The sequence below is a fragment of the Denticeps clupeoides genome, chromosome 3, assembly GCF_900700375.1.
Source record: "Denticeps clupeoides chromosome 3, fDenClu1.1, whole genome shotgun sequence".
NCBI classification, from domain to species: Eukaryota; Metazoa; Chordata; class Actinopteri; order Clupeiformes; family Denticipitidae; genus Denticeps; species Denticeps clupeoides.
Window position 1 is genome coordinate 12,442,635 of NC_041709.1, and position 24,242 is coordinate 12,466,876.

The 24,242-nt window shown below is 42.2% G+C and overlaps 3 protein-coding genes across 6 annotated transcripts; 1 reads left to right on the top strand and 2 right to left on the bottom strand.

The window, feature by feature from the left end:
• Positions 1–22: 22 nt before the first annotated feature.
• Positions 23–1,839, bottom strand: lage3 (L antigen family member 3). Of its 2 annotated transcripts, XM_028971623.1 has the most exons (3): positions 887–1,839; positions 547–675; positions 23–433 (listed from the first exon to the last, which is right to left on the bottom strand). In XM_028971623.1, exons 1-3 carry the CDS (start codon positions 934–936, stop codon positions 319–321), a joined length of 294 nt encoding a protein of 97 aa, XP_028827456.1. In that variant the 5' UTR covers positions 937–1,839; the 3' UTR covers positions 23–318. The 2 variants fall into 2 exon arrangements, with proteins under 2 accessions (XP_028827456.1, XP_028827455.1); XM_028971622.1 differs by lacking the exon at positions 887–1,839 and having other exon boundaries at positions 543–666.
• On the top strand, positions 1,484–12,398 carry LOC114785394 (cGMP-dependent protein kinase 1-like). Of its 2 annotated transcripts, none has more exons than XM_028971616.1 (20): positions 1,484–1,835; positions 2,030–2,235; positions 2,334–2,448; positions 2,535–2,701; positions 3,476–3,589; positions 5,280–5,385; positions 5,469–5,532; positions 7,670–7,747; positions 8,157–8,251; positions 8,761–8,826; positions 8,942–9,016; positions 9,211–9,307; positions 9,557–9,696; positions 9,816–9,905; positions 9,995–10,136; positions 11,139–11,302; positions 11,576–11,698; positions 11,805–11,867; positions 11,973–12,039; positions 12,123–12,398. In XM_028971616.1, the coding sequence occupies exons 1-20, from the start codon at positions 1,810–1,812 to the stop codon at positions 12,219–12,221; spliced, it is 2,097 nt and encodes a 698-aa protein (XP_028827449.1). In that variant the 5' UTR covers positions 1,484–1,809; the 3' UTR covers positions 12,222–12,398. The 2 variants fall into 2 exon arrangements, with proteins under 2 accessions (XP_028827449.1, XP_028827450.1); XM_028971617.1 differs by having other exon boundaries at positions 1,484–1,807.
• A 732-nt stretch (positions 12,399–13,130) lies between these two features.
• Positions 13,131–22,340, bottom strand: rhobtb2b (Rho related BTB domain containing 2b). Of its 2 annotated transcripts, none has more exons than XM_028974381.1 (10): positions 22,018–22,339; positions 21,568–21,769; positions 21,302–21,405; positions 20,991–21,176; positions 19,926–20,878; positions 18,275–18,393; positions 17,831–17,981; positions 17,607–17,695; positions 15,804–15,909; positions 13,131–15,383 (listed from the first exon to the last, which is right to left on the bottom strand). In XM_028974381.1, exons 1-10 carry the CDS (start codon positions 22,038–22,040, stop codon positions 15,160–15,162), a joined length of 2,157 nt encoding a protein of 718 aa, XP_028830214.1. In that variant the 5' UTR covers positions 22,041–22,339; the 3' UTR covers positions 13,131–15,159. The 2 variants fall into 2 exon arrangements, with proteins under 2 accessions (XP_028830214.1, XP_028830215.1); XM_028974382.1 differs by having other exon boundaries at positions 15,160–15,383; positions 21,568–21,929; positions 22,018–22,340.
• Between the last annotated feature and the right edge of the window lie 1,902 nt (positions 22,341–24,242).

Below are 24,242 nucleotides of genomic sequence, written 5' to 3' on the forward strand. Positions count from 1 at the left end.
ATTTCCTTAATGGCATAAAAACTGTACTTGATGTCATTTTAATAATCAAATGTCCTCTGCTGCATGTACCTCCAAGGCCTAAAGCTGCAAGTTCATACAAAATTCATGAATTATGTTTCCAAATTCCAACACAAAAATCCTTCCCCGTGCCAGAACAAGTCCGTTTCGCAGAAAAAAAGTCGGATCACAGTCGCATGGAGTGGAGTGCCGCTCCTGTTCCTCCTGCTTTCTCCGATCATTTCCCGTGGCCGACCAGCTGGACTGGCGAACCTCAGAAACCCAGCCGTCGGTGCCCTTCGGTGTCGCTTTTCCGCCTCTTTATTGTTCAGCCGGGGGCCCAAACGCCTCCATGGTCTCCAGGACCAGGGAGAGGTGGTCCAGAAAGGAGCCGACCGAAACACGCAGGACGCGAGCCTCGTCGGCCGTCCACCTTCTGTCAAAGAAAAGAGCCAGTGGTTCAGGAGCAATCGAGACCGCAACATGCGACAAGAGAACGATCGGAGGCTATAAAAAAAAAAAAAAAAAAAAGCGACGAGCGGCACCGACGCAGTCAGCACGCTGCCCGTCACTAGCAGCTCCTTGGTTATCCCCCCTCTCCGGGGCTCCCGGTCTGGAGCCAGCGAGTTGAGAGCGATGGACGCCAGGCATTCCGACGGGAAGGGGACCTCCAAGTTGCTGCAAATCTGTCAAGGCACTTTTGTTCAAAAATGTAAAACCTGCGCAATAAAGACAACAACAGCCGATCCGCCACGTGGGAGCAGCAGTTAGCTTTCCACAATAACATAGAAACGCTACAAACCCTTTTTTTTTGCTGTGCATTTAGTTATATTTATAGCCGTTGAGATTGAAAATAAATAGTTGTTTTCAGTACAGCGTGGTAGGATACAAAGCTAGTTTATTCGGCGCTTGGTTATTTTCCGTACAGACGCCCGCCATGTTGGAATGACAGACAGGGGCAAGTTTGTGATACAGATGAGCATATTCGAGGTTTCAGGGTTCACTTACATAAATTTTTTTAATGAAGGCAATAAGAATCACACAATGAAATCACATTTAATTGTATCAATACGATTTTTCAAAAATGTTCAATTTGGCTATACAATACATACACTTGACTCTCTTTAAATTCGATATTTCTGCAACCTTACATTGGATTATAATCATCATTGTTGTCTTATTTATTAATATCAGAATACAACGCATTTACTTTACGACAAAGTTAACATCGTTTCCAGGCTACTTCACAAAGTTTCTAAACATCTAAAACTAAAATCTTTTAACTTGACTGTGTTTCTACAAATGGGATTCTAATTCTGCATTGATATTCGTTTTTAACTACCTATCACCACTCTTATAAATAATTTGACGCAAAAGGTGTGATCTAGTACAATAATCTTGTGTACTTAATGTAATTGTTCGTTTAAATTTGATTTAAACGATTAAAAAAAGAATGCTGCAAATCTCCGGTTCTCTCTCTTTTTTTTTTAATAACTATGTAAATGAATCTGACAGGTGGGTGTTGAGCTGCGGCTCCGCGCTCCGCCACGCATATCCGGCAGGGATTCCGTTCACGGAGCGCGGAGGCGAGCGCCTGGAACCTGGAGTCTGGAACCTGGAACCTGGAGTCTGGAACCTGGAACCTGGAACCTGGAACCTGGAGTCTGGAGAGACCTGCGCTGCCGCGCGTTGCCCAGAGAAGCGGAACGCTTCTCCGATGAGTTGCGTCCTGTCTCGTTTTGTCCTGCCGGAGACCTGTGAAGAGGGGATCCTCGCTTCCGAACAGAAGTCCTGCTCGTCAACAGCTCCGGTATGTGCACTTTCACTCCTCCTGCGAGGTGAGTCCTGAAAGAGCACATTTAACTGTGCGGTAAAGAAGTGTGTGTGTTGTGCTATGCTGGTTAGACATGGTGCTGTTATATTTCATCATCTTCATATGACGGCTGGGCGATTTATTATTTGTCAAAGTGTGAATAAAGACATTTTGGCTGAAAAATATGTGTGTTTGTGTAACATTGGTGATGCTCTGCAGTGTTTGGAGGATGGGGACTCTCAGGGACCTTCAGTTTGCTCTCCAGACAAAGATTGAGGAGCTGCGGCAACGTGACGCCCTCATAGATGAGCTGGAGCTTGAGCTAGACACTAAAGACGACCTCATCAGGCAACTGCAAGGAGAACTGGACCGACACCGCTCTGCCACTCAGTCGTCTTCATCTTTGAGTGCAGTAGACCCATCAGGTGACCAAGCGCTGGTGTTCTCTGCAACATGTAATATGGTTCGTTACTGTAAGCCATCGGCATTGGCGTGCTGATCAGAGTTCCCCTCCTTGATGCAGCTCCCCCTGATGAGCCCCAGCGAATGAAAAGACAAGCCATATCCGCAGAACCCACCGCACTGGACCCATCCCAGCTTACCCACGTCACCCTCACCAGTTACACCAAGAGCAAAGAGTGAGCAGACTCGCACTTGCCAGATTTCTGTTCAAGACCAAATTAAGCGGTGAGATCAATATAGTTGCCCTGTGTTCTCCTCAAAGGTCTCGTGAGCTGATCCAGAGAGCCCTGTTGGAAAACGACTTCATGAAACACCTGGAGATGAGCCAAATCCTCACCATCATGGACTGCATGCACCCGACGATGCTTGTGCAAGGGTGCTGCGTTATCGAGGAGGGCGATGATGGCTCCCTCGTCTATGTGCTGGAGGGTAGGAGATGAGATTCATTGAATAAAAGTATTACTGGATTTCACTCTTTCACAGAACATCTCTTTTCATTGCCACACTCTCTTGCACCATTTGCACGTTCGTGTGGTGAGGGGATTGGTTTTTGCTGCCAGCTTTCTGTCAGGAACAAAAAATCAACTCTGTGATCGATTTTTCTTACTTTTCCGCTGTGTTGCCTTTAGTTAATAATTAATAAAGAGATGCCACAACAGGGAGGCTTCATTAATATTAGTTAGGTCTCCAGCATGGTTCCAGCCTCATCGCTCATGGCTCCTTTGAACAATCGCAAGGTCTCAAGCAGCTGGTGTCATCTGTTCCTGACGTCTATTCTCAATGTGGGTGACTACGCACACTTAATCTCTTTTTTCCCTCAGACACTCAGAAATCCTGTTAATGAAGAAGAACCGACGAACACGTTGGTCTCCGCCTTGCATTGAAAAGATTTTAAAGACGTGTATTGGATGAGCGCACAGACGTGTATGGTGTTCACAGTGTCCACAGTGTCCACTCACAACACAGATTTAGCTGACGGTCCCATTTTTACATCTGCTCTGTGTGGTGCTCCGATTCGAATCAGTGGCTTGAATACTGAATTTGCTATTAACTGTTACACAATCCCACCCACTCACATTGCTCCGGAGTGCATACATTTATCTCTGCTGCAGCACACACATGATCTCTTGTTTGTGAATCTATTGCCTGTTACTGTGTCATTGCATTTTTTTTTTTTTTTTTTGTATTGTACTCGACATGCAGAGGGCAGAGTGGAGGTCACGAAAGATGGAAAGAAACTCTGCACTATTGAGCCAGGGAAGGTGTTTGGAGAGCTGGCTATTCTATACAACTGCACACGTACAGCCACAGTCACAGGTAAAGGAGCATTCATACAAAATCACACCATGCGACATGGTGCTAGATATCGTCTATGAAAAAATCTCGGTACATCAACGTCACTCGAAAAGCATCAGATCAAACACATGGATAGATCTGCCTTAAACCCAGAAAAATGTTTTTTTGTTGACGTGCCCTCTTTCTTAGGGGCGGTGGTGGCCTAGCGGTTAAGGAAGCGGCCCTGTAATCAGAAGGTTGCCGGTTCGAATCCCGATCCGCCGAGGTGCCACTGAGCAAAGCACCGTCCCCACACACTGCTCCCCGGGCGCCTGTCATGGCTGCCCACTGCTCACTCAGGGTGATGGGTTAAATGCAGAGGACAAATTTCACTGTGTGCACCGTGTGCTGTGCTGCTGTGTATCACATGTGACAATCACTTCACTTCACTTTCTTATCCAATTTCACATTTCTTTTGTTGCTCTGTTGTGACTTGTACTGATTACAGTCTTAGCCTCAACACATATGCAAACACAACCACGCAAGCGCATGTGCGCTGCCTTCCTCTGCAATTTACCTTTCTCTCGGTAAAAGTCACTACGCCTGTAATTAATGCCTCTCCGCGGCCCTCTGCTGAATGACGGCAGCTGTTTCTCCCATCCCTTCTATTGCAACCGAGATTGAGTGCAGCACAGTAAATTGCTATCTTCTGCCCATTCCCAGCGCAGAATGGCACATACCACACTGTGCTATTGCTGGAGACTTGTGTGTAGTGTGTGGCTTTTGTGTTTGCGTGCTTTTCTGTTCCTTTCTCTTATTAATCTTCTCCTCTTGCGGACACCCCAGTTTGGCATGATGGATTGGGGTGAAGTCAGGTCTCTACACAACGAAATTAATCAGTTTTGGAAAGTGTAATTAACATTCCATTAATGTGCACCAATAAAATGTCACCCCCGGTGTGTAATAGAATTTTCACACTGAATGTAAATATGAAAATGTCTCAGAGGATTTGATTGCTCATCTCTTGACAGGGCTATATTTTAATATTCTCCAGGATTCTCCTGAAATTTATTTTGCATTTTATTTTATTTTTTTGTTAGCATGGACATGTGAAGGTGCTTCTTTAAATGAAGGTTCGGGGGAAAGACAAGTCTACTGCCACAATTTAATTTATTCTTGTCACTCTTCCGTAATTACTGTTTTGAAAATGATCTTTATCTTTCTGTGTTTCTTGAATTAGTTCAGTTAATGCCATTATCTTAGTGGACAGTGGACATGGGCATAACTAAGATAAACAGACTATAGGAGTACAACAGCAGCACCGATTGAGATCTGAATGGAAGTGACGTTCACCCAGTTGAATAAAATAAAACAGGTTTTGCAGGGAGCCGTAATTTTGACATTTTTTGTTAGTTTAAAGGAGCGCATAGAATAGTTGACGTGAAGTATGTAATTTGCTGATCAATGGCCTTTCTGAAAAGAAGCAGTGTGTGTTGTTTTAGGGTGGGAGTATTTCACCTGCAGGATGGACGGCTTGGCAGCTGTGTGGGATGTCGGTAATTGCATTGAGCGGGTTGTGGAGAGCCCTCAAATACTGAATATGAAAATAAAACGTGTTACTCACAGCACTGGATAACCATCATGAAAACGCCTCATAAATAGATGTGTGTGTGTGTGTGTGTGTGTGTGTGTGTGTGTGTGTGTGTGTGACTACCGGTTTGTGTTTTTCTAGCCCTCACTGATATCAAGCTGTGGGCGATTGACCGCCAGGGTTTTCAGACCATCATGATGAGAACCGGTCTGATCCGACACTCGCAGTACATGGAGTTTCTGCGCAGGTGAACGGCAGACTGCAGCATTCACTGCATGCATGTTAATGTGAACACACACAGTGCATAACGTCCCTTCTCTGTGTCTGCAGTGTGCCTTCCTTCCAATCACTTACAGAGGATGTGCTGAGCAAAGTGGCAGATGTCCTGGAGGCGGTGAGGAATTATGTGAACTTAGGAAGTCTCACTGTTAGGGTCTCTCACAGAAATGCACTTCATGTACTGTTATTCTGTGACAAAGAAATCACCAGTGACGTGCAGCTCTGGAAAAACAAAACTTCAGTTGTTATTGAAAATGTTAGTTTTAGCTGAAATTAGCCAATAAATGAATAAATACAACAATGTTACTAGAATGATAGTTAAACTTAATAAAATATTTAATAACCTTTTTTTCTTTGGAAGGGTTCAGCAGGAAATAGGGGTTTTAAGGCAACTCCAGAGGTACTCTGGTGACACTAGTGGTGAAATTTGTTGATCATATTCTCATTACTTTGAAATTCAACACTTTATGGTTACAATAGAAATACAGTGACACTAAAAATATATATGTACTGGTTAAAACACTTTTCCCGCCTATAATATGACGTATGACCTGTAGAATTCAACTGAAAAGCAAACAAATCTGTTTGGAAAACATACAAAAACATGGAGCAAAAGTACCTATTGTAACAGGGCGAAGTAAGTAGCCGTTGTGCAGTGATGGTGGCAGGGAGGGCAACATGGAGATCCTGTATATTAAAGGGCACTCCAACACTGGACAAATCAATAAATACATTTCCACCACCCTCTTTCTTAATCACCAACCAACCCCTCTTTTGACCAGCTGCCATCAACAATTCATCCTATGCATAGCTTACATCCATCAAGTACATACATTTACACTTAAAACATATTTCATTTACGCACTCTCGATCAATTCATAAATCATTTTACACAGTTACCAATAATATCCCTCTGATAATATCCCTCTGGTATACCCTTAGCTCCGCCCCTTCCCCAGCACATTCCTTACAGACATTTCCTATACATAAACTGCATTAGCTTGTTCTTTGCAGGCCAATCTAATCCCAAAGTTAACTCACATTTATTCTTTCCTAAGAACACTGCACGAACTAAACATAACTCACGGTTTTAGCTATCCTCCTATAGCTGTTCAGAGTACTTATTACCAGTAACATTTCATGGCTCTGTTACAATTGCACATAATTTGCATAGGTGTGCACACCCTTAAGGTAAAATAATGTTTAGGCACCTTTTGATTTAACTACAGCATCAGTCTTCTTTGGTTCAAACCTGGAAACGATTAAACAGACACTGATCAACCCCAAATAAAGATCAGTTGTCCTGGTGGGATTTTTCTGACATTTACTCAGTTGCTGCTACCCCAAAATCCATGGTTCACAGAGAGTTTACACAGCATCAGAATCAGTCAGGAGAATAGTACAAATATTTTCCACATCTTTGGATGTATCTTGAAAACATTCTTTAGAAGAATTGAGAAAATATGGAACAACGGTGATGTTGCAAAGAGCTGCACATATCTCCAAAACTGCTGAGAACAGGAAAAATAGTCAGGGAGGCTGCCAAGAGACCAGGCCGCCACTGCCCCACAAGCATTGCCGAAACCCAAAACTATGAGGCAAGGGTTGCAAGATGAAAGGCTTTTCTTACAAAGAAAAAGATTCAGGTCTGAATTTTTTGAAAAAAAAAAATGCTTTCATCAGGTCTCCCAAATGTGTTGTGGTCAGAAGATACAATTAGAGACAATTTTGAATGGAGCAACATTTTGTTTCACCGGACCATTCCGACATATCCACTGGGAAGCATGGTGGTGGCAGAATCATGCTTTGGGTTATGAAGAGGAATTTCACATTTCAACATGACTGTCGAAATCCAAATCAAGAAAAGAATGGATTCAACAGAAATCCAGAGCTCAGACAACATTTCAAAGCGCAAATTAAGATGTGTCATGCCAGAAAACTGAGTGCTGTAATTAAACGAATAGGTGTTTTAACAAAAGTACAAATAGGAAATGTCTTTATTATGGTTTTCCACTTCACAAAAATTAGGATCTTTTAACAAGGATCTGTAGACTTTTTTTCAGCAACTGTACAGAAAAATATTTTCAAAGAGGTCTGAATCTGTGTAGGTCTTTGGTTGCCTGGGTTCCCTATACTGTCCTTTAAAATACTATTCTACTATTTAATTTGGTCGTGCTTTCTCCCATTCTCTGACCTGATGTTTTTGGCTACTCAATCTGTGTAATCCTCTCATCTTCTGCTCCATGATTTAGACTCACTACAGAGATGGAGATTACATCATCCGGCAAGGAGCCACTGGAGACACGTTCTTCATCATCAGTGAGGGCCAGGTGAGGATGAGGGGCAGACAAAGCAATCTGGACGTCATTACTCAGCTCGATGCATTCATGCCACCTCAGTACGTGATCAATAAACCAGGCAGACTGTTAAACGCTTTTTCTTCAGCCTCTAATGACAAATTATGTATTAAAGGCACAAACGGAGAAAGCTGTTTATGGCCGCCTTATTCAAGGTTCAAGGAAATTGAATTTACCAAATATGAGAGTAGGAGCTTCGTGTTCAGAAGCTGTAAAGTATGATGTTCCAAGATCATAAAAGCAGTGTCAGAGTGGCAGCAAGCATTAATTAAGTTGATCTGTTCAGGAAAGGGAAACATATGCTTGAAACTGCAACACATTTTCAGATTGTATTAGTCAGGTCCATGAACCAAGTGAGTAATCTTTTCAAACCCCTTTTCAGGTAAAAGTCACCCAGCAAACATCAGCGAATGAGGAACCAGTGTTCCTGTACACACTGTCCAAGGGAGACTGGTTTGGTGAACAGGCCTTGAAAGGGTGTGAGAACAAAACAATTGTATTTGTATTCATTGTAATCTCTATAGAATTAATTATTGTACTTAAAGGTGCCCAACTGAATTCAAATGTGTTTCAACTTTGCTGCACTACATAGTAATCCAAAACCTCACAGCCGATTTCCCTACAATATTTAATGCTGGTTTATTTTCGAATGGATGCTAACATTGATAAAAACAGTATGATTTAAAAAAACAATGCAATGAATGCAAACCGATGCATTACACAGTTTAAACATCTGTTAATTATTTATCTAACAGCATAAATATTGCTTATAACATTATTTATCTGCTCGAAATTGTTTGTTCTATTTGGGTTTTTTTTTTTTTGTCAATTTAAAAACACCACTTACAGGCACAGGACCATACCTCCTTTTAGACAACTGACACAAATCCATAAAGATGTATTTAAAATGGCTATTGAGGTGTATAGATTTTGTACTTTTGCAAAAAGTTAGATTTTTTAGTAATCAGTGCACTGTTTTTTTTTAGGGAAGATGTGCGGACCGCTAGTGTCACAGCTGTTGGTGATGTAACATGCCTGGTCGTCGACAGAGAGTGAGGAGCCAGAAAACTGCACACATATTAGCAAACGCTTGCTTCCTCTTTCATTATGTGCTCATGATGTTTGCCCAATGCTTTTTGCAAAATTGCAATGTTCTCATTACAACAGATCCTTTAAACAGTTGATTGGCGGACTGGAAAATGTCAGCAGCAGAGTGAATGACAGTGATGAAGTCAAAGGAAAGTAAGTGTTCCTTTTTGCCCTAATCCTAAAACAGTTTATTACTCAAAATGGTTCCTGTTTTTGTGACACTACCTCTCTTCTTTGTCCTTGAGTCACGCTAAATGTGTTAGAAGGGTTAGGGTTAAAGAGATGCTGATAACTTTATAGAGTTCAACATGGTATGAAAAGTATGAATCGGTCTCTTCTGTCTGCAGGATAGAAGCTGAGGCTGCCTTTTTCTCCATGGTGTCACTCTGTGACTTCCATGTCATATGCACTCTGGGAACAGGTGGCTTTAGCCGTGTGGAGCTTGTAAGTACAATGTGAGGCCTGTAGTCACCAATCAACCTGATCCCACAGTGTGGTTGGAACGAACTGTGGTAGAGTTTTGAGTTAAGATAGATGTGTGTTCAGACTTGGATGCCAACTTTATTAGAGTGTTTCTATGTCCACATGCCTTTGCCTTTGTCAGCAGGGTGTGTTTGAGAAGTGATTGACTATTTGACCTAATGGCATGTCAAAATCCAGTTTCTTACTATTTTTGCATTTCCCTGTGTACAGGTTCAACTGAGGAATGACCACAGCCGTTCCTTTGCCATGAAGGTGCTGAAGAAGCGCCACATTGTAGACACCAGCCAGCAAGGCCACATCCTATCAGAGAAACGCATCATGATGGAGGCCCATAGTCCATTTATTGTCAGGTCTGCTGGAGTGAATTGCCATCGTTGTAACTAATGGCTAACATAAATTTCACACGTGGTGTCAGCTGGGATATTTTGAGATGGAAGTGCTGTGCTTACATAAACGTGTACGTTTTCAGGCTTTATCGGACCTTCAGGGATGCCAAATACCTGTACATGTTACTGGAAGCCTGTCTGGGTGGTGAGTTATGGACTTTGCTGCGAGACAGGTATTGTGTGATCTTCCTCACGGTCTTTATTCTCATTTCAGCTTCACTGCAGTGCCCTTCACCACAAAGTGTGTCTTCTGTTTATTCAGGGGCTCTTTCGATGATGGCACCACACGGTTCTACACAAGCTGCGTGGTGGAGGCTCTTGCCTTTTTGCATTGTCGTGGCATAATATACCGAGACCTAAAGCCTGAGAATATAATTCTGGATCATCGTGGATATGCAAAGCTGGTGAGAAACAGTGAGAAACAGAATCATGTTATTCCTCATATTTCTCATAGTTCGTGTGTGCCTGTTAATTGTCTATGTATGTGCTGTGAGTTGAGCATTTGCGTCCTTTTTTTTCCCCCGCCACATGTTTCCATGACAACGATGTATGTCACTACGACACTATGATGTGCTTGTTGGTACTGCAGTTTTTACCGTTGAACTTTTCCATCACAGACCAAAGCAATAGACAAATTAGGACTATGTAGTATGGCAAATCAAACAGGTTCACATTGTTATCCCATGTTGTTACTGGGAATAATAAATATAACTAGATAATTACCTGAAGGCAGAAAGTGTCACTTCCTGGACAAACCCCTGAGTGGGAATTGCGGAGTACTTTGGCTTGGGCCTAGTTGAACGTGTACATATGTGTGTATTTGTTTGAATTAGTGCAAGTCATTTTTTTTTGTAGGACTAATGCAATATTTCATTTTCTGAAATGGTTTACTATGCAAATTAGCCCAGTTTTTCTTGAACTTTGTTTACCACAAACTAGTGATCAGATTTTCATGTGTCAAAATTAAATGTAATTAAAAGCAGGTATGGTAAGATATTCAGATTCTAACTCCAGAGCAGAATAAACTGGCAGAATGAAGGCAGTGAACATGCCGAGAGAGATATGAAAAAAGCAATAAGGGGACATTTAATAAGGATGGATGAGAGTTCATCTAAAAGAGAGTCACAGACTCTGTTAACTACTGCTGCCATATTATAATGTTCAGGAAGCAAGAGGGTGAGACAAAGAGAGGAACAGATGGAGATTCTTTAAAAAAATATATTTTTAAATGAATAATTTAGTTTCATATAACTGATTAAGTGTCTCTTTTCACTGAACAAAATGACTCAGTTTTGTTTGGCAGATCTTTTTCATTCCCTCATCACTGTGATTAAACTGACCTCCTAAAATGACTATTCCTTTTATAAAAACAGCATTATCCAGTTCGCTTGGTGTTCTTTTTTCAGGTTGATTTCGGCTTCGCTAAAAAGGTTGGCTTAGGCAAAAAGACGTGGACATTCTGTGGGACCCCTGAGTACGTGGCTCCAGAGATCATCTTGAACAAAGGCCACGATGTCTCTGCCGACTGCTGGTCTCTGGGCATCCTTATCTTCGAGCTGCTGAGTGGAAGGTTAGCCGCCACTTAAAGGCTCGTCAGAATTTATAAAATGCCTGTAGCTGCTGAAATTGAGTTCAGCTCAATCTTTTCAGCTCTTTGCGTTGGTAGATGGGAGGGGAAGGGGAATTGTGAGCAGTATAAGAATGGGTCAAGGTCACTTTGTATAGAAATCAGCAGAACACAGCAGCTCAGCCATTCACCACTGATAACATGGCATTTCTTCAGGCATTGGGAATTCTTCCTCATGTGTATAATGTTTTTTTTCCTTTTCGTTTTGTATGGCAGCCCGCCATTCACTGGCTCAGATCCCATGAAAACATACAACATAATTCTCAGAGGAATCGACATGGTGGAGTTCCCAAAGAAAATCAATAAGAGTGCAGCTAATTTAATCAAGAAGCTCTGCAGGTATTCTTTCATCACATGAAATGTCACCAGAAACCACGAAACCAGAAACACCTACACACACACACGTCCAAATTCAATATAAAAATGTGTGTCTCTGTCACGGCAGGGATAATCCTTCTGAGAGGCTTGGAAATCAGAAAAATGGAGTGATGGACATTCAGAAACACAAGTATGTCAGAAAAGCAGCTCCAAAGAGCTAATAAAACCTGTAAAAAGCAGTGAAAATGATTCATTAGTAGCATCATGAGTCATTTCAGCTTTTCCTTTATTTCAGGTGGTTTGAGGGCTTTAACTGGGATGGCATTCAGAAAGGCACCCTTACTGCGCCTTTCGTACCTTCAGTAAGAGAGGGCAGGGATTTAGTTGTGCGATGGCTTTATTATTTCATTGTATTATTTCATTGACAGACATGGCTTTCCCACAGGTCGATGGTCCCCTGGACACACGAAACTTTGAGTGTTTCCCTGACGATAATGAAGAAGCACCACCTGATGAGGAATCCGGATGGGATCTAGAATTTTGATTTTGGTTAAAACAAAAATATTCAGGCTGAAAGACATCAGTACTGTTTATCCTTTGCAAGACTGGATTTTATTTGTACTTTTTCACTGTTTGCCAAATGTACATCTGCTAGAACACTGCATTCAGTTGATTATTGCATTATTAAAAAACTTCAGTTTATAATGCTGTGATTGTCTCCCTGGCCTTTTTAATATGTGAAATAAAGCCTCCGGACGCCTCTCAAGAATCATGAGATGGCTATCGGTTCCTGACTTTTGTGAACTGTTTATGAAATGTAGGGAAAAAAATGTATTCACGTTTGTGCACAGCATACAAATCAGGCGATGGAAATTGCTTCGCCACTTTACTGCTCGGTTTCCTGTCACAGAAACAGCATGGGTGACACATTTCGGTGGCAGCCAGTGGTGCAGTGAGGTCAAGGGCTCCTGAGCGGGATTGGGCTGTGCGCAACAAAAGCCATTGAGGGAAAACATTCAACCCACACATACACTTCAGATGTTAGCAGTGTAAGACTGCTCATGGTCACAAAAACAAAACACAAAGATTATATGCAAATGTGCACTAATGTGTACCATGTACTAATACATGGCTTTGGTTATCTTGACATATGGAGCAAGATTCTGGAGAACACTCGATCCCGTTATTCTTCAGCCACTGGATGATTGCCTTGGTTTGTGTTTTTTTTTCTTGTGAAACATCCGACAGCAGGACGATTTCAACAGCTCTTTTTTTTTTAGGGAAGGGGGTGTGGTTGTAAAAATTTTTTAAATTAAATTAAACTCTGACTAAAGGTATTTATTTGGTGAACAAAATCGTGACATATCCACAATGCCTAAATAAAGCATGTTCATGCACATAACACATAATTACATTACTTTGTATTTGTAATCATGAAGCACACACATTTTCCAAGATAAATATTTATTAGCACTTTCATAAAATTTTGGCTAGTACAACTTTGACACTTACTGCTATAAATCATGCTCTTTGTTCTTAAACCTGCAGTAGAAATTCAAAACACTTATTTTGGAGGAGCAGAACGTAGTTCAAACAATAGCTTTATCTGCGCAACATGCAGGTCCACAGACACACAGAGAGCAATTATACTGACAATAAGACACAAAGTCATTTCATTTTACTTTTAACACACAATAGCTTATTCAAAATACGTATTTGGAATTGTAAATAAATATCATTTGTACATATTTGTTGTGATATGGGAATTCTACATTACATTGTAATTGTAAGCTATTTAAATAAAAAGGTATGAATAAATAAAATAGAGGTTTTAAAAGTCAGACTGCATTGCTCCTGCCAGCAGAGCGAGATAGAAGCAGGACGTCCACACTTTCAGGAAACAAATTACAGAAAATTAGCACAACACATGGACATCACAACACAAGAACATTCAGTGCCCAGGGCCTCTGTTTTCTTGTAGACCCAATCTGTTTCATTAAGAAAGCCAGTTCAGTTAGAAGAATCAACTGTAGGACAATAGATGTTATGCCGCATTTAGTTCGGACCTGGCACTTGGCTGAGAGTAATCCTCATGATACTCTGCAAATACCATTCCACCATAACATATGGTCATCTGCATGTGTCATGTGACAATCTGCTGCCTGGTTTTTGCTGCCATTGTTGAGGATCAACTTTGCTTTAAATCATGGATGGCTTGGCAGGTGCTCCATACACAGATGCCCATAGATGCTGATGAATTTTGACGTTGATAAAGTGCATCAGCTTCCAGATGGTCTCTCAGTTTAAACTGATGTAGTACCTTCAGACAGGACAGCTATTAATTAGAATGCTTGATCACAATGGTGATGGTTTCTTCACATGGATTCAGGTCAGGATCTCACTGGATTTTGCTGCATTCTTTTCTACTCCTGTAACATAGGAAGGAATATAGCCCTCAGGTGGCAAGACATCTGGACCTCCAGTCATAGCCTTCTCCAGGGTTTTAGGATTTTAGCATTGCCTTGTGGACTGCCTGTGATGCCTTGCCTAGGTCTAGCCAGGTTCTCAAAGTCACACGTGCATGGGTTCTAAGCTCCACCCCCTCGTCCTGCATTGTTAACATTGGCTTTCATGTGCTACGTGGTTTGTTAACTGCTCCTTGTTTGCACCTTTTCCTTGTCCCCTGTGGCAGGACATTGCCATTTGTGTCCTGATGCTCACAAGTTACTATGGCAACAGGGGGAGATGATTGGTTTAGGATGTCCTCGCAGTGCTCCATAAATTTCTAAGTCTGTTCCGCATCATTACTAATGACTTCGACAAACTTTTAGTGAATTTCACATAACCATTTTGAGGCTTACTGCCTGATAAACCATACTTTTTGTATTCTGTGAATTTGTTTTTGTTGGATATTACATGTTAATTTTAAGCTTTACTAAAGTAGCCCAGTGTTAGAATGTGACAGCTCTTAGCATAATGGCTAAAGTGCTCATTTTGCCGTATGTTCAAAAGTCAAGGTGTTCAGCTGCATTATAGATAATGATATGGCTCAGTCGGTAGAGAAAGGGACTCTTATTGTCAGGGTCATAGGTTCATGCCTAGCGTCTAAGGAAACGATCTGTAATCATAAGGTTGCTGGTTCGTATCCCAAACCGTTAAGGTGACACTTAGCAAAGTACTGTCCCCACACACTGCTCCCTGGGCACCTTTTACTAAGGGTGATGGGTACATGCAGAGGGCACATTTCATTGAGTGAACTGTGAGCAGTGCTTCAAAATGAAAATCACATCACTTTCTCTAAAACGAGCCCATAACCAACTCTACTGCATTCACAGTCCAGCACAGGCCTAATGATCAAGGCTCTAATCGTCTTACTACGCAAACTGAGATTGGAGGCGGCAATCTAATCTCTAGTTGTATTTCACTACTCTCCTACTCAAATTGGTCACAGTACTTAGTAAGTCTGTCAGCAGAAGGTGTGATCAAAGTATGGCAGAGGAGCTGGAAGTGGATGAAGAAGAGGAGGAAGAGGATGGGTTTGCTGGAGATGCAGGCATATTCCAGAGAACCCATTTGCGTTTGCTCTGCTGTTTCTGGTACAGGTAGTCTTCTTTCTCACGTTCTTTGCGATCTCGCTGATAATGGTCGTCTTCCTTTAGATACCAAACAGGAGGCCATCGATGCTTCTCAAAGTAGTCCTGGTTTTCTACAAAGGGTGAGGGACAGACACTTTAAATATCTGAAAACATTTTAATTTGAAAAAAAAAAAAGTGTTTATTGATAGTCCTACCAAACACTTCACATTTATAGAGAATGGTCAATTTCTAAACAATATCACAAGTAGTGATTGACGAAAGTGTATTAGATGCCGTATAACTTGTAACAAAATGCAAGTGATGGCTGTGGTGACCCCTGAGGGAAGCGACAACTAATTGTGTATCATTTCTGGATCTGTTACTGCCATGGATTTTATGAAAAACGCAAGAAGCAGCGTCTCTAGAGCGGATCTTAAAATGTATCTGGTCATGGGCTGTAGGTAAAAGGCGGGTGTTTCTAATTATGTGGCCAGTGAGCATGCTCTCATTCCTCATAAGAACATATGAACAATGCTGCTATGTTGTTGTACCTGCTGACTTGGCTCTCATGTCCCGCGGGAACTTGCGGCAGACGTTGTTGTAGTTGGTGCAGATGTGGTGAAGGCACCAGTCAGTGAGTTGAGAGGCACAGTGGAACTAATGCAGAGAAAGTGAGCCATTACTATTTTTACATGACAAGGATATACTGCATTAGTATTTTTTGCAGCTCAGGAAGTGATTGAAATCCATATTTTGCAGCTATGAAATGGCAGATACTGATGAATTTAATGTCTTGAGGGTAAAATTTTGAATGTTGCTCAGATTGGTTTATTAATAAACCGGTTGAAGTACAAGCCTTTACTCCAGATATTTAATTACCTCTTGGCAGCAATAAAGTTGTTCGGGCCACAGGTCAGGAGTCGCCGTGAGACACGATAAATTAGCCATGTGAGCTGTCACAGGAGCAGTGGCCAAGCAAAACAAAAATCTTGTTGTCTGCCAAGCGGAGCAGGGGATGCTCTGCATTGCACAAATTCCTTTGATTTCACACTCCCAAAAGACCCCAAATTATGTCCAACAAGTCATGCAAGATAAATGTTTAATCCCTCTCAATTTACAACAGAACACATGATGCAAGTAGACGTAACAGTTCAGGTTTGTACAGAACTGTTGTACAAAATTCACACCATACCAGGATGGAGAAAGCACTGATTTTTCATAACTCCATAAACAAAAGGCTGGAGCTCAGATTCAAACTCAGAAGAAAGAAAATGCTAACCACTATGTGGCCGATCTGATACAATGACGTCATTTATGTATCGGGTATCTGTCAGTAATATGAGACCAATGCTAAGTCTGTTTCAGACTGAACTCTGCGTTCTGAAACCCACTGTTTTCTATGGTGCTGCACATCTGAAGAGCGATTTTTTGGTTAAAATTGAATTTAGTGTACCATTGACCTGCTGTGACATACTGTTGTGCGCCCGATGTAAACAATGCATCGATGCACCCAGTTCTGAAACTAACATGGGCTTAGGTCTGCAGCTGACCTGAATTCTGCAGATCAGTCTGCTGCAGGGTTGGGGACCACAATTCAGCTTGTGGTGTTGGTGGTTTTACTTTATGAATAGACTTCTTTTTTTATTATTATTATCAGAACCATGTGACACAAGGTGGTGATGTTTTCCAGCACCAAATGAAAATGGATAAAAATAAAGAACCATCATGCAACGCATATAGACCAGAATGAATTGCTTTAAGGCAGCCCGGTAACCCTGTTACTGTAACGCTGTAGTGTCCAGAGCTGTAATTCAACCATATAATCTTACTGCGACACCGTGAGGAAGGCTGAATTCTGAAGAAATATGTTGGATGCTACAGGCCTGCCAAGTGTGGTTTGACAGTAAATGTTGCTTGTTGTTGGCATTATATATAGGAAATAGAAATAATCTGATCAATATAGACCAATATAGAGCCGAATCCTGCAGCAAGATTGGCACTTTCACTTCTGATGGAAGTGCCAACTCTGCCAAGTGTTGAAACGAATTTCGTCTGCAACAGGTCTATCGTAATGTGCAACTCTAATCTTTGAATAGAGAGATATTTATAGAGAGATGTGTCTCTATAGCAAAAGAAATGTTCACTGAATTAAACTGAAAAAACATGAATAGCCCATTCCCGGATTATTAAAATTGATTTCTGATCTAACATTTTACTTATGTGCATTCCTGCATCAGTATCATTTTCTTGCTTAGTGGCAGCATATGAACATTAGTACATGATGAAGTACATGACGATTACTTAATAAATATTACCTCTCTTGTACAGTTTTAAAAATATAGGATCTTCATTACCTGAGCCATCTCCAGGTATACTAGCACATCACCATCAATATCTGCTCCTTTGGAGGCAGCGTCCTTGAGAACAGTCACGGTGTAGAGCTCTGAAAAAAAATGGCAAAGCAAAGCACAATCCCTTCTCTAAAAAAACATTCAGACATAAAAAATTTTGGTGCATGATTTCTACATAGATGTCGATGTTTTTCTTATTGCTGTGTGTATCTGGCCTGTCTTCTGACCTGTGAGTGCGACCAGGTGGGGCAGGCAGATACGATTGGCCAGCACAATGAGCTCCATGGCATCCAGATCAGGCCTAGAGCAAAAACGGCCGGTATACAAGTACTCCAGCACAGCCTGCATACTGCTGCGAGTAGTGTTTGGGAACAGCACCTGGACATAAAGGTTTAGCGCAGAGAAAGCAGTAAGAAAACGTGGCTTTCTTTTCAGACCTGCAGGATTAAGCTCCTTGATACCGCAGTATATTCTCTGCAACATTTTATAGCTGTGTGTACAAAGTGTGCATTCGGCAGCGGTTGCATAACAATGTTGCCAAGGTCTGTTTGCCAGTGACTTGTGTACAAAGTGAGTTTAAAGCCTTTGTACAGTTGGTGTTATGATAGAATATGTTTAAACTTACTTCCTGCATAATACATTGAAATACATTCTGAGAGGGGTCCACCCACCTCACTTGTGCAGCTCTCCACAAAAGGCCCTCCAAACATCGCTGCCATCCAGTCACAGCTGGATATCAACAGGGGCTTGTGTGCTTGAACCGTACCATCATCCAACTTGAACACCACATCTTTGAAAAGAATACACTGTGTTCAGCCATTTTGTTTTCAATTCAATTATCAAATTAAACTAAATTGAGTTGGTCTAGTTTTTTTGTCTAGTTCAGCGGTTTGAGTTCCATGCCCAAACATATTTGACTCCAAACACCGACATTATGACTGCCATTAACAATCAGTAGCATATGCATATTCAACCACTTTAAAAAGGAATCAGTTTTATGCAAATATTATTTAATACTATATTTAATACATTGATCAATAATGCAAAACACAAGTGAGGAGATTAACACATTATAAATATTAAGAATAATAACTAAATTGCATTGAACACGTAATTGCTATAGTTTACTCTAGCTGTATTATAAAAACTAGGTGTTGGTGAACAACAAACATCTCTCATCATGTATACACTGCTCAAAAGAAATAAAGGGAACACTTAAACAACAAAATGTAACTCCAAGTCAATCACACTTCTGCAAAAGCTGTGAAAACTGTCCACTTAAGAAGCAACCTTGATTGACAATCAATTTGACATGCTGTTGTGTAAATGGAACAGACATAAAGGCGAACTTTTGTTCACACAAGTGGCTCAGGTAGTGCAGCTCATCCAGGATGGAACATCAATGCAACCTGTGGGAAGTAGGTTAGCTGTGTCTGTCAGCGTAGTGTCCAGAGCATGGAGGCACTACCAGGAGACAGGCCAGTACATCAGGAGACGTGGAGGAGGCCGTAGTAGGGCAACAACCCAGCAGCAGGACATCTACTTCTGCCTTTGTGCAAGAAGGAACATGAGAAGCACTGCCAGAGGCCTGCAATATGACCTCCAGCAGGCCACAAGTGTGTCTGAAGTTCCTGCAAAATGAAGGCATTGATGCTAAGGACTGGCCCGCCCGTTGCCCAGACCTGAATATAATCACATCTGAGACATCATGTCTCGCTCCATCAACCGATGCCACGTTGCACCACAGACTGTCCAGGAGTTGGTGGATGCTTTAGTCCAGGTCTGGGAGGAGATCCCTCCTAACACCATCCGCCACCTCATCAGGAGCAGGCCCAGGGAGGTCATACACACTACTGAGCCTCATTTTGACTTGTTTCAGGGACATTACATCAAAGTTGGATCAGCCTGTAGTGTTTTTCCACTTTAATTTTGAGTGACTCCAAATACAGACCTCAATGGGTTGATAAATTAGATTTTCTTTGTTGTCAGCACATTCAACTATGTAAAGAACACCGTATTTAATAGGAATATTTTATTCATTAAGATTTAGGACGTCTTATTTTTTTTGAGCAGTGTATTTTTTGTTGGCCGTATCCTATGAAAGCTAACGTTCAACATGCTACACACAATCGTTTTTCCAGGGCATTTTTTATCTATGTCAGGGTCACTTCTTTTACCTTAATAAGAATGGAGGATTTATAAAAGAGAAATTTCAGAATGCAGATATGCAGAAATGTGGCTTTGTTGTGAAAAATTCCGGAAAAAAAGTGACTGTTAGAAATGAACTAGAACACAAAACTAACAAGCACATTCACTAGTCACCTGAGAAGGTTCCTTTGGCAAGGAATTCCTTGACCCGATTGGTTCGCCTCACATGGAAAGCCTTTGTGATCTCCTGGTTCATGAAGGCCTCGTTGTTGAGGATGTTGGCCACCATCATGCGCAGGTCAAAGACTTCCAGAAGCTCAGCAATGTGCGCGATGTGCATCAGCTCTCGCTCGCGTTCGTCTAGCTGACCAGTGTACAGGTAGCGCAGCACCACGCGAAATGGGGCGGGGAGCACCGACGGGTCCATGTGCACTACGGTCATTGGCCGTGAGACGTAAGTGACGGGGTCCTCCACCATCTCTTTTTGGATGCTAACAAAAGCCCGTCCCCAGGAGGACAGCAGGCGGCCAGGGTATCCTGCCTCATGGTCTCCCTCGGAGTCCCGTCCCCCTCCAATCAACGTCCCGTCGCTGATGCAGGCCCTGAGGTTGGTGCAACTGTCTTCATCGCTGCTCTCGCATACGTCAAAACTGGCCGCCCGTACTGGCGGGTCCCGCCCCGAGGCCTGAACGCAGTCCGCCTCAGCCTTGATGTTCATGAGGAAGAGGTCAAAGAATTTGGAGGAGGCAGTGGCCAAGTAGACCTTGTGAGCGAAGATGCGCTGATGTTCCTGCAGAATCAAAACCACATCTGCGCACAGCGGGTCCTCAAGGAGCCGAGCGGGGTGCTCTTCCGTGGTGGAAGGGGGCGCTGGCACAGTGATGATGGGTGGGGGAGGTTTGGGGGGCAGGAAGGGTGCCTGGAGAAGGGGTCTCTGCACGTTACGCAGGTGGGACTTCCAGAACTGAAGGTGCCGTCGGGAGATGAGGGCTGCCCGGATGGCATTGTCAAAGACGTCCTTCACGCCGAACTGAGCCACGACACTCGTCTCATAGTATGGCACTCCTAACTCTTTGGCTACTTCACGTCCTTTCTCAGGTGCAAGAATCTCGTTTGATTTGATGGGCCTGCAGGAGATAAAACGTATCCGATTACAGACGGAACCGTGGATTCCTTAATGAATTAAAATGCCACGGTTCAGGTAGCAGGGCTAAATTCTACTTGAAAAGCAGTCGAGACCTGGCGAGTGGACGGCGGGCCCTGTTGACTGCTTCCAAGTCTGCGTAACGTAAGTCCAGCTGGCAGCCAACCAAAATGACTGGAGCACGCGGGCAGAAATGCTTAATCTCCGGATACCACATGGTTTTCACATGGAACAATGAGTTTGGGTTGGCAGTGGAGAAGCATAAGACCACCACATCTGACCTATTAGGGCAGGAGAGGACAAACAGGTTTTGTAGCTTACAAATGGTATTTGCATTAGTGGCCTACTGGGTGACACACTCGCCCATGAACCAGACGAGCACAAAGTCACATGACAATCTTCATACCTTCCATATGCAAAGCGACGGTCTTTATGGTGATCCCCAAACGTGTCCCACAAGCGCAGGGAGACACTGACATCGTCCACCACGTCCCTTGATCGCTCCAAAACCTACACAGGCACGCATGGCCAAGAAGGGAAAGGAGAAAATGAGTTTTGAGGATCATGACACCATTTAATTAGGACTCCCAGGAGGCATTAGGAGGCTTTTTTTTTTTTTTTTTGGGTTATTTTTCTTGGTAACAAGGTCCCACGCTGCGCTTGATCACTCACCTCTTGGCAGACGCGGTACTGGTCGATGGCCCACACCGTAGGTACGTGCGTGGCGAGCAGCTGGTACTGGGTGAGGGTGGCGTTGCAGGCCCGGGCACAGATGAGCCGGGTCTTCCCCACGGCGTTGTCCCCGACCACCACGCACTTGATGGTCTCGACGTTCGGCCTCTCATAGTCCATGTCAGGGTCAGCAAACTGGGACCTGGTGAGGAGACACGGGAGCAGGCAACTTCCCACAATCACCTGCTGCGATATTTACATCTGCCCCGTCCCCGTATCACGCGGTGTTAAAATAAAATATCGAATAAAAAAATGGCCACATGTAATAAACGCCGCTGTTTCCTGTTTCGGCGTGGGGTCCACTGCAAAAAAAAAAAAAACTTATGTAACACCCTGCGTGACGGGGAATGCGGGGGTGGAGGGGTAAAAAACAACCAAATCCGCTCTTACCGCAGCGAGCTGAAGCGATGCATCGGGCCGCCCGGCGCCGGAGACGAAATCCCCGTCGGAGTCGCGCTTCATTTTCCCGGCAGAGGCGATTACGTAAGACCGGCGCCGCGGCCGCGTCCGCCGGGCGTCTGAAATCAGCCACGAAACGTGTCTTTTACACCCGCTAACATGCTAACGCCGTCAAGCCCTCGAGAAAACTCCGCCGCGGCCGCATTTCCCTCCACACGCACACACACGCACCGAATTACACGCGGGGCGGCCGTGGTTTCCTCTGTGGGTCCGTATTACACTCGACAGATAGTCTGAAGTCCACATTTTTGGTATAATTCATTGTACCTGCAGTGCTAAAGTCTGTTAAACGCTCAAGTGGAACATTGTGCAGCTATTATTATTATTATATTTAAGTACACTTTTTTTCACAAGGGCATGCTGGGACCAACATTTACTTTATTGTTACATCCTTTGTTGTAATTTGTAGGCCCATGTTGCAAAAGACTGTTTAAATCATTGGTCACGAATGAATAAATGCATTATACTCACAACAACAAGGACAACATTTATATAATTATAACGGTCAGTAAAATGAGATGGAAAGTGTTTATATTGACCAAGCCGCATTGCTCATGGATCAATATCTATGATTAAAATGTGAAATAAATTATCTTGTTCCCATGAGGTCAAATAAATCTTCATCACTTTATTCATAACAGACAGCTTTTATGTGTGAATCTAAATGATAGTGCTGTAGGAATTTTAAATATGGTATACTGTTAGATTTTACTATTACTGTTTTACTATAACTTTTTTAATATTATAATTAGTTCTGGATGAAGAGGAAGTAGTTATCTAACCTGAAGAACCATATTATCTTTAATTTGTTCTGTTAGAATTGTTAATGATGGAAAAGGATTCCTTAGGGCAATGCATTTAAGGGTTTCCATGATGAAACGTGGAAGACCTCTCACCATTATTCCTGAAGTGTTGCACTGATAACAATCAAAGTGCCCTCGTTTTGTCGGAAGAAAGGCAGCTATTGGGACCTAATTACCCGAGTTCTCACGAGCTTCCACACCGATGGCTGTGGGCTGTGGTGGACTTTTTGGTGGATAATTCACAGACTTCGTCATGCCTGTTTCCTGTTGGAAAAATTAGCTCTACAGACTGAGCAGATGTGTTTCAACAAACTGCTTCAGTCAGGTTTCGCAATTTATTGCTAATTTATTTGTAATTTAGCCCGTATATAATGCTACATATCTTAGTTGCCCACTAGGCATTATTCTGCTCACTAGATCATTCAAGGCTTGATAAAGACCATTGAATGAAAATGTACAGTTTATGGTCAATTTACATTATCAGTAGTTACCAAATTTAACATTAAACACTACTGTGAATATTCATGAATCATATCATTTCTTTATACTGAACATTTTACTGGAAGTATCAAAATCCAAGATGAAATCTTTCAAACATTTAGAATGCTATCATAATAATAAATAATCCTAAGTGTGGATCCAGACCGAGCCAAAAACAGCTCTAACAGCTCTATAGCTTCTTCTGCCGAGTTTAAGCGAATGCTTGATATAAAGAGCTAATTTAAAAGCAGACATTTCTTTTGAGGTCACGAATGAATCAGTAGAGATTGGGTCTAAACAGATCTGTTGATGCAGGAACCAGATGAGCTGTACACACACACAAAAATGTAAAAGTTGCTAAAAAATGCCAGGATCCTTAACTTCAGCTCTTCGTATATCCATTAAACGCTGATTAAATGCTTATTAGCTAAACACCAGAAAGGTCCAAGCCTGATGCTAAACTGATTTATTCTCATTTACTCCTTTTACTCATATTTTTTCAAATGGGGTTTAGAGACATTTTGAAATACCTACATTAAGACCCTAGTATGAGAAGACACAATGATCAGCAATATATGAGAGAATATAAAATTTGAATGCCCTCGTGCATCAATATCTGCGACTAAAATGAATTAAAACAATGTTTTCTATTCACCCCAGTACCTTCTCAACAACTGCCATTAAATATCATGTTATACACACAAGCTGTTTAATAGGACATGTGTGATCATGAATTATGAATCAATTATACACATGTTTATCGGTGTAAATGTCCCAAACAAGCAAATGAAGTTGATGAAAATTAAGACCTGTCACATTACTTCAATTTAATAATACGTACATGTTAGTGTTCAGCTCATAGACCTGCATGCC